Source organism: Malurus melanocephalus, unplaced genomic scaffold (assembly GCF_030028575.1).
Source record: "Malurus melanocephalus ecotype Western Australia unplaced genomic scaffold, MMel_1.1 scaffold_367, whole genome shotgun sequence".
Classification (NCBI taxonomy): domain Eukaryota; kingdom Metazoa; phylum Chordata; class Aves; order Passeriformes; family Maluridae; genus Malurus; species Malurus melanocephalus.
In genome coordinates, this window is record NW_026623599.1 from 264,700 (window position 1) to 275,037 (window position 10,338).

Genomic DNA, 10,338 nt, shown 5'->3' on the forward strand with positions numbered 1-10,338 from the left:
ACTTCATGTGTTAGTCTTGCCTGTGCTTTCCTTCTCTGAATTACATTTAATAGGCTAAGTTTTGTATTTCTSTACTAATTTGTTGAAATTTATTGCATTTGTTGCCTTCCCATCTTTCTTTTGAAAATCAGGGGAACTTCCAAATTTCAATTCAAAAGCATTTTGTTTTTATGGAGCATAGTATTTGTTGGAGGGRGAAGAGTTGAGATCATAATCTGGCACGGTTGACTAAGTTTCTAAATTTTAAACCACCGCCTTCTCTCTTTTTAAACATTTTCTCTGCCAATACTAAACATTTTGATCATTCAAAATGTAAATTGTACTCCCCATAGATGCTGATGGGTTGAGGATATATTTACATACAAAGGAGCTCTTGAATGACTCATGCAAAAAGTCATTTTCTTGTTCTCATTCTTAACAGTGCAGCAGGTTTTTTCCACCATTTTCTGGTTTCCAGAATGATCTGTGTCTCTGAACAGTGCTTGAAAAGGTGCATGTGGTTAAAATGTGTGCAGTGGGAGAACCACAAATGGTTTAAATATTTTTCTGCCCGAGGAGCTCGTGATAGGCACTGTCCATGAGTTGTATTGTGTTACAAAGAAGAACATCCAGAGCAGAACCTRAGGGCAGTGRTGGTCAAGGGAAGGAAAATCCCCCRATTTCTTGGGGTGRGGAGAAARCWRAGGTTTAGTCAGAATATGAAACCCAGTGTTTTGGGCTGGGTAAGATGTTCTCAAGGCAGTCAACACTTTATAGCACCAGTGTTGCTCGAGYTGGGTGTGCGCTGTCAGACCCCAGTGGTGGTATCTATATCTCTTCATGGAGCAGCATTTTATGGGAGAAGTGTCACTCGGTTTTCCCATGTCCATATGCCTGCTGGGCTTGGGCCTCTGGCACGGATTCCTCTGGCAGGAAGCAGGAATGGTTTCTTTGGAACATTGGCTGTGTTTGGGAAGGCAGAGCAGCACTCTGGAGCTGCTCGCAGAGCTCTGGAAAGCCCCGAGCTCCTGCACATCTCCCGGGCAGYGTTTCAAGCTGTGCCTGGAACACGTTGAGCTGCTCGGGGCTGGGATCCTCTCCCGAGGCCCCTAAGAAGCCCTGAGGCTGTAAATGTCCATAACTCTCTGATATTACCAGGGCAGATTTTCTCAGCTCGCCTTGTTCTTCCTTAGACGTATCCAAATACCAGTCCAGTGCTGTCATTCCAGTTTGGGAATGGCCCAAGCTTTTCATCAGCTATTTATAGAATTGCTTTATTAACAACTCTATTTTATACACTTGATAGTAATCCTTGAGTCTGTGGAGATCATATCCCAGTCTTTCTTGGCTCATGYCCTCTGACTTATTCACTAACTTCCACCTTGATTTTTTTGTTAGTTTGGAGTCCACTCAAGAGTACACATATAGGTGACCCTATAGGAGATGCAGATATGATTTTCATCACCTCCACAGGGTGGAGTCTCCTCCTCTTCCATCACAGCATTCTATTGCCTGCTCTTTGTGTGACCTATGCATTGACTTGGGCTCTATTATTCACTCCAGAATTGATAATGTTTGTGTTAATTCTCCAACATGGAGTCAGGGGGTAGTTAGAGCCTTTTCAGATTGTGTGACCTCTCCTAGCAAATCCTGAAGGGCAGTTGTTGACCAGCCCTGGCACTGTTTGCTCTTCAAGGAAGCAGGGTCTGTAAAAAGGCTTATTACACAATGTAAGTGATTTTCTTTTTGCTAAGCAAATATTTGCAATATGTTTTGGGAGATCAAGCATTCAAAGTGAAAAAGCAGGATACCTGCCAGGGATGTGGGAAGCACATMAATGACACCTCTAACTGGGAGAACACGGGATGGTTTTAGTGTCTTGGCTCTACAAGGAAGCCAACACAGKCTCCTACCCTGATTTTCATTGAGATGTAAGGTTTTAGGCATCTCGACAAATCTGGAAAACTTTTTCCTAAATTTTCTTGACTTCAACAGCTGTGCTCATTACTCTTGTAGAAGCCAAGGTGCTGTGGAACAGAGACAAATTCTATGACTTTAACAAATGAGCAAGGTCCTAATATGGGGATTTACTAGAGGGTAGTTTATTTTATAAATGCCTGCAGTAACTAACAATGCCCAGTTATGGAGAGTGTGTCACCAGCTGGATGACTGCTCACAGCTGGTATCATAATTTCTGGATCATTCTTTTGGCTTGAATCAAAGTTGTAAAGACACTTTGTGGCTGAAACTAGTTGGCTTAGGAGTAGCAGATGAGCTCTAGTCATCATCTAACTTCCACATGTGAGTTTCTCCCTGTGCTATCGTATTGACAGGAGGTTCAATTCATATGCATGCAGTTTATAAACAGCAAGAGTACTGGAAATGAGGTAATATTTTGTATAAACATTTATTTTATAGTTTAAGAACAAGCCATTCAAAACATCTGGAAATCACAGGAACATGAGTAATATATAATAGCAATATCTTAAATATGCATTAGTAATATAAAGTCATCTTTCACTCTGATAGAAGTTACAACTTCATTTTTCTAAAAAATATTTAAGCCATGAAATATGTTTAGGTAATACATATATACAGCATCTAATTTTCTCTCCTCTTTCCTGCAGAGTCTGAGACTCCAGAGGTTTCTGTGATGGAAACAATGTGCTACAACTTGAAGGCTGGATTGGTTTGGATTGTATACGCAGAACTAGGCAAATAATTTACACCCATCATGGCTCTGTGTGCATGTAAGTGACAGAGCAGGGGTTTCAGACCCTGTGCACSAACACTCCCACAGCTGCTCACCTATTCACAACAGCCCATGTAGTTATAAATCATTAGGTCTGGAGTTATTTCTAGAATGTCTGTACCTATATCCTAACTAAGCTATGACCTACTTTCATTATAACCCCCTGCCCATCAGTGTGCTGTTATGCTTTCCAGTGGTGATTTGGTAAAATGTGTTTGCCCTGTCTTAGTATGTGCGAATTGATAAATAACTGTGGGTTTGATCAGCTTACAGCTGTTTTACCCTCATCTCTAAGGCAGCCAATTCCCTTTCTATTTCATAGGGAAGGTCAGCATTAACTTGCACTTCAAAGTATTTCTTGATTTCTTCTACCTCCTTTTCCCAGAACTCTTTTGAGATCTCAAACAGTTCGGTCAGGTTGACATCTTCCAAACCCTTCAAGTTCAAGGCAGTGTCAGTGGGGATGTAACCTATGGCAGTTGCTTTGGCAGMAGCTTTCCCTTCAATTCTGTTGAACATCCACTCCAGCACACGGGAATTCTCCCCGAAGCCAGGCCACAGGAATTTCCCTTGGCTGTCTTTCCTGAACCAGTTAACGTGGAAGATCCTGGGTAGTTTTGCAGCTGGACGATGGGCCATGCTCAGCCAGTGGGCCAAGTAYTTGCCAAAGTTGTAGCCAAAGAAAGGCCTCATGGCAAAGGGATCGTGCATAATGATTTTGCCTGTTCAGAACACAGATGGAGAAGGTGAGGGAATAAATTGCACATTTATTCTAAAGCACAAAGATTCAGATCCTCCCAGGGTTTAATACTTGCAATCCCWCCACCAACCTTCTGAACCAAAGAGCTTTAAGAAACAACATGAGCATTATCCTTGATGAACAAAAGAGGGTACAAATTAAATTAATTTTTGTTATTAAATTTCTTAAGTCTCAGGTCAAGCAGCTTAAATGAAGATCCTCAAGAGATGGCTATCATTCATGTATTTATGTTGAGCTCTAGCAGAAGAGAAAATTTAAGTTTGTTTATCCCAGGCTGTAACAAGAACTCCCCATCAAGGCTTCTGGCAACCCTGTGCCTGCATCCTGTTCTGTATGCTTGCCACCTAAGGGATTATTTTGCTTAATTTGACTTTTACAGAGAATCTGGCTTTTAATTCCAGTACAAATATTTTCTGTTGTGAAAATGCACAGGTTGCAAAATTAGCTGCCAAGACTGAAATGTGAAAGAGCGGGGCGAAGGAGAGGGCAGGCAGTCCAGAGAGGACTGCTTTTAATACAGGTAGGAAGATTAAATTTTGATTTACCTTTGTGCTCAGCAGCTGCTGTTGCTTCAGATCTCATGGCTGCTCCTACAAATACTCCATGCTTCCAGTTAAAGGCCTCATACACAAGAGGCACACCTATGAAGAACAAAATCTCTTCAGCAATTAGAGGTCCAGAAACATTTTTATGACAGGCTTTGCTGTCTAGATAGTGCTGTTATTGGATAATGTATTCTATTTTTTTCCTCGTTTTTAAAAATAATTTCCTGCTTTCTTACAACAAATAAGTTTAAATGAATGTTTTCAAAACTSGCTCCTGATTACTGAACACATCCATGTTTAGTTGCTCAGTGGGAGATATCTGGGACACCAGAATCTCCAGCAGATTTTAGATGAGATAGAATCTGGTCCTGTGGTCATCTTATTAGACTCAGACCTAGCATTACTTCTTTTCCAACTTTAGGTGACCTTTAACAGAACAATTTATTTTTCTTCCTYTTCTTTAATCTAAACCCCATTCATTTCTCTAATAATTTCCTAATGGAACTAGTCAAACTATGAGAAAATTGAGACCAATGCAGCAACTTCTATGTGTCTACTACCCAGGTAAGTGGGTCCTGATCTCTCTCAAGCCCTTTTTTGTTATTACCTGTTTGGTGTTAACATCAGACAATTCAAACATCAAAATACCAGTGGCTGGAAATGTGTCTGCCAAAGGCTAACACAGAGAAATTGGACTAACGTGTTTTTTTCCCAGCTTTTGCAGCTGTGAAAGCAAAACCTGTGTCTATGCCCAGCTGTGTGCCAACCTTTCTGTGGTCAGCACTTCATCCTGGCAGTGTGGCTGCTGCATCTCTTACCTGCTGGTCTGCGGCCTCCAAAAATGATCCCTTCGATGGGAACACCCTCGGGCGATTCCCACGCAGGATCCATGATGGGGCACTGCCTGGCTGGGGAGCAGAACCTGGAGTTGGGGTGAGCACAAGGTTCCCCTGCACAGAACACAGTGAAAAAGGTCACAATGGTGGAATGAACTTGAATTAATTCATTGATTTCAGAGAAAGCCTAGAGAGGCCATGGTGAGGGCCAGGTACCATTGTCCGGGGTCCAGTCCTTGTTCTTCCACGAGGTCACTGTTACTCCAGCTGGCAGGGGCTCATCAATGCCTTCCCAATAGACACCTCCATCACTGGTTTCTGCCACGTTGGTAAAGATGGTGTTCTTGAATATGGTTTTAATAGCGTTGGGGTTTGTTTTGACCGAAGTTCCAGGAGCAACACCAAAAAAGCCATTTTCAGGATTGATTGCYCTTAAGTTGCCTGGAAGTTAAATGGCAAAATATAAGTAAATCATACCGACTTAATTCTATCCAAAATTTTATAGCATGTCTTACTGAACCTAAAGCAACYAGCAAAACATTCCAATTTAATTTCCATACCTTGTTCATCAAATTTCATCCAGGCAATATCATCGCCCACACACTCAATTTTCCATCCTGGCAGGGTTGGATTCATCATGGCCAAGTTAGTTTTTCCACATGCACTAGGGAATGCTGCAGCAAAGTACTTCTTTTTACCTTCTGGATTGGTAATTCCCAGGATCTGTTGAAAAATTAATGCAACTGTTAAACAYGTTTCTTTTTTTCTTGCACTTTTCGTTTTGGGGATTGTCTCCTAGCAAGTGGAAATGATAAAATATTTAATTATGCACATTTGCTCCTACAGAAGAAGCCCTGCATATTTGACAAATAACTCAAACTGTATTTTTTATATCAGAGAGTCAAATCTTCTTGCCATTAGAATATTTGTAAGGATTTCTTACATTTTTTAAAAAATGTTAGGTCTGTATATAATAAACATTTATCTTTATTTTGCTGATTAAAGACCATATACATCTGTGTTTCTCTGTTGAGACAGAAAAAAAACAGGCAATATTCTTTTGCCTGCACAAATGGAGTGAAGGGAAAGCACTTTGTGCATGGATGCTCCTGCTCTTCTCTAAGACCATAAATATTTTTTCTGAGGCTGTTTTCTTATGCACTTTGAAATCCCTTTTTTCCAGTGGCAGTTTATGGTGGTAGAATGGACAGCAGAAAATAAAAGCATGAAGGGTACATGGCAGAACTCCCTTAGAAAATCTGATATATGCAGGTTTTTGAATGCATAGACTACTCTATAATATGAAAGACAATTTAAAAACTTRTATTAATCTTTTGCTATTAGAATTAATCATTGACCTGCAGATCCAGCCCTTCCCAAGTTTAGGATTCAAGAGAGATAAAAGGGTAGAACAGAAGCTCAGTCTGTAAGGCACTCCCTAAACTCCAACATACAAGCAGTCACTCTCAGAAGTTCCAAACCTTGCTAGTTTCATGCCATTACAGGTACTATTTGAAAATGTTTAATACTTGGCTTTGCAAGCAGTTTCCTATTGCTCATGAGCCTGGCATGTGATAGATTCCTATCCACAGTTTCAGGGCAATCCATATGAGACTGATTTCACTKACAGCGAGATGGGTGATGTATTTACATGGCTCTAATTTGGGCTTTAACTGCTGTTCCAACACACATGATTTAAAATCTCTTACCAGCATGTGCTCTGCGAGCCAGCCCTCCTCTTTGGCCAGTCTGCTGGCAATTCGGAGAGCAAAGCATTTCTTCCCCAGCAAGGAGTTTCCTCCGTAGCCACTGCCAAATGAAATGATCTCCCTGCGATCCGGGAGATGAGCAATCAGCGTCAGCTCCGGGTTGCACGGCCAGTTGTTGATTAATGGCTCTGCAGAACAGAATGTTGTACTCATGAATGCAGCAATTTCCATGCTTGATCACGCTGCTGTTTCATCAGCACCGAGCCTCTGACAAGCAACCCACACCAGATGCTTCAAAGGAAATCCCTGGTAAGTACTAAGGCATAATAATCTCCTTTCCRTGAAACTCGCATTGAGTTTTGATTCTTTTAATTGAGTTTTGAAGCTAGTGCTGTTACAAAACTGCCCTGGCCTTCTCTGGTGAAGGTCTCCCATGTGATGAGGACATGCACTCAGCTCCAAAACACAGCCATAGGAATTTCTAGGGGTTTTTAACAGCTCCACAGTTTTTTAATGGCTCTTACCTTTTAGTGGGAGAGGACATCCAACTGAGTGAAGGCATTTTACRAACTCCCCATTGCCCAGGGCTTTCAAAACATCTGTTCCCATCCGTGTCATGATCCTCATRCTGGCCACCACATAGGGTGAATCAGTCAGCTCAATCCCAATCTTGGACAAAGGGGACCCTATGGGCCCCATGCTGAAGGGGATGACGTACATTGTGCGTCCTGGAAAACAGGGAGTAGCAACATGTGACCAAGAGCAAAACAAGGAACTTTTGAAGTAACCTTTATTAACATGCGGGTTCTTTCTCAGTATTTTAAAAGCTGTTTGTCTTGTGAGAGCTTCTGACAATTAAAGAGCTGTAGCTTTCTGTTTGTCTTATTGTGTAGCAAAGAAGTTTAATCTCAAATGCTGAAAGCAGCAGTTCAGACATTGCCTAGCTGGAGTAAGGGTGGGTGAAGGCCAAATTCTCTGTTAGTGTAAATCCCTGAATCTGAAATTATCGCTGGGGATGGGGTGGTCCTTCAGTCTCATCTCACTTCCTATCTGCTGCTTAGTTGTTGTGTGACTTCCTGAACAAAATCAGACAAATTTTTGTATTTTGCCACTCCTGAGGAAAACAAGAATGCTGGAAAGAGACTGAGGACAGGCCTTGCCCAGGTGTTTGGGTCTGTGGTAAAGATCTACATGAAGCCAGTGAAGTGACTATGAGGGGTATAAAGCTAAATTTCCAGCTCAAATTGTTCTTTAAAGATTACAGTAACTCAGTAACTTGTAACAGTAGTACGTGTCTCTGCAATGCTGGAAGTTCAGTGTCAATCATCTTTTTCTTGCCTACCTTGCATGCAGCCTGGGAACCTGGTGTTGAAGGCTTTCTCAAAATCTTCCTCAGACATCCAGCGCCCCAGCTGGCTTGTTCCACTTTTAGGCATCGGAGTGGTATCTCTCTGCTCTTGAGTGATGATGACAGTTTTGCTCTCAATTCTTGCCACATCTCTTGGATCAGTGAGAGCCAACCAGCTGCATTTCACCAAAACCCAGGAAAGTAGACTTTAATTATCCATACACCATTTTTACCCTTCAGTTTAGCACAAAAGGGTGCTAAAACAATGCTTTGTAAGGCAAAAATTAGTGATAGAGCCAGGGCAATAGACAATCTCAAAAATCAGTCAGATACATTCTCTCATACAAATGTTTTAAGACTTTCCAGTATTATAACAAATTATATGGCCTAGGAAATTCTTGTTACGTGTTAATACCCCTTTACTCTTATCTCAGCCTTATTCTCTGTTGGCAACTTTCAGGGAAAACTTAATCTTGTCTAATTCTCATTCTCATCAGTGTGAAGTTGTTTGTATGGGAACCACAGAATGATGCCTCAAGCTAASTGGATGCCAAGGAAAGTAGTTTAAGTGTTGGTAAAAGTGCCAGAGGGATCAGAACCCAGCTTAGTGGATTGGCACAGTCCTTTAAGCTAAAAGGCATCACAAAGGAAATACTGAGTTTAAGCACAATCATTAAAAGTGAAGGAGTTTATTAAAGGGGATCCTTTTTCCCCTCTAAGGAATTTTTGCCGTCTATTTACAATAGAGAGGATTGTYTTACATTTTCACCTCTGTGCATGGAAATTTTCCACGAGTATAAAAATGTTCTAGTTGGGCTGTCATAACCATCATCACTACAGCTAAGCATATAATTAACAATGAATAATTTATCTGGTGAATCTTGCCCTTTTCTCTCCCAAATAGTCTGCAAACAGATTGCCAAATTCCTGCACTTAGTTATTCAAAAGTCTTTGCAGATTTTTCCCATGAAGATCTCATGGTTGGCATGTAATTCCCAAGTATGTACTTGCTGTTAATATTCTTCTTTCATGTTCAGTTAGCTGGGAGAAATGATAGAATATTTGAAAAAAGTATTTGCAGAATACATTAAAGTCAAAGCTCATTGGCATGATATGAATAATGCCTGTACTGAATAATATTTGAACACCCACAGACCTATTTGAATGCCATAAAAAAGTATGTGGTGAATAAACTAATTGGCTAAAACAGTAGAATTCTTTAAAAGAAGATTTGCTCAATAATATTTAGCCAYTGCTAATGATTAGTTAYCTAAGTCTCATGAWGTTATTTCWGTTCCCTGATGTAATTAATCAATASAGAAAATGTACRGTTGATAGTCCAATTGAATAATATGTTTTATGTTAATTTTTAGAGGAAAAGGTTTGCTTTTCTTGAGTATTTCACCTATGTAAGCTGAAGTTCTAAAATGTTCATGGAAAGCAAATACTGAAGAGTTATAAGAAGTTTTTAAAGTAAATTGGACAGAAAATGAATTTTCCAATTCTGTGGTGATACTTGACTTCATTTAGKCTACTCACCAGTTCTCATACTTGTTCAGCTTCTTGACCATGCCTTGTTCTACCATGATGTCCAGAATTTTTTTGTTCTCYTCCTCCGAGCCATCGCAGATGTGAATGCACTCGGGCTGGCACAGCTTGGCGTTGGTTTCGATGAAATCCCTCGCTTCCGGAGACAGACTCTCCAAATCCCCCTGGACAACCTTGGGCATGACGTTCATCTCGGCTTTCAACTGTGGGGGCATTATTGAAGCTGTAGTGGATCTTGTTGATGGCTTTGAAATACTGATCACAATCTAAAATCAAATAGATTGGGTGTGTTAGCACACTCTGTGTTCTAACCAGTGTCACAAAGCCTAACAACATGCAACACAAAGGGAAAATTTGCCGTGGGCTTGATTATGTATTGCTTTAAAATCAAGGTAAGGAATTTGGATACTGCTAATTTCAAGGTGAAAAAAATAGAGGCAGTTTTACTTACTCTCTATGGAAGGAGGAGCTGGATGCCAGAGAGGATTTTGGTGTCCGTTTCAGTTGAGCCCGTTTCGCTTGCCTTGGAGCGCTCTTGAAATCGCTGCTTTCCAAGGACGCACCTCCTTCCTTAAATATTCTTCGTGGTGGTGTCCATCCCACCAGTTGAGGTGAGGGAGGCTTGTCCTTTACATCACCACTGGATGTGTCTTGGGACAGTGCCACTGACATTGTCATCATGCAGAGTTGTCAACAAAGCAGCCCTGACRGGGTAATCATTTAACAGGCTGGATTAATGAATGCTGAAAGCRGAGGTTCTTAGCCCCTGGGTTTGCTGTTTTGAAGCAGTTACAAAATTCAGCAGTTTAACCAAACTTGAATCCAATTTGGATTTGAAATYAAAAACGTCATAACCTTTCC

At 40.9% G+C, this 10,338-nt stretch overlaps 1 protein-coding gene across 2 annotated transcripts; it reads right to left on the reverse strand.

Annotated features, from left to right (window-relative positions):
* Positions 1 to 2,362: 2,362 nt before the first annotated feature.
* On the reverse strand, positions 2,363 to 10,048 carry PCK1 (phosphoenolpyruvate carboxykinase 1). Of its 2 annotated transcripts, none has more exons than XM_057378605.1 (10): positions 9,929 to 10,048; positions 9,469 to 9,680; positions 7,924 to 8,105; positions 7,106 to 7,309; positions 6,582 to 6,769; positions 5,433 to 5,595; positions 5,089 to 5,313; positions 4,855 to 4,986; positions 4,037 to 4,132; positions 2,363 to 3,453 (listed from the first exon to the last, which is right to left on the reverse strand). In XM_057378605.1, exons 2-10 carry the CDS (start codon positions 9,666 to 9,668, stop codon positions 2,999 to 3,001), a joined length of 1,845 nt encoding a protein of 614 aa, XP_057234588.1. In that variant the 5' UTR covers positions 9,669 to 9,680; positions 9,929 to 10,048; the 3' UTR covers positions 2,363 to 2,998. The 2 variants fall into 2 exon arrangements, with proteins under 2 accessions (XP_057234588.1, XP_057234587.1); XM_057378604.1 differs by having other exon boundaries at positions 9,469 to 9,743.
* Positions 10,049 to 10,338: the final 290 nt, after the last annotated feature.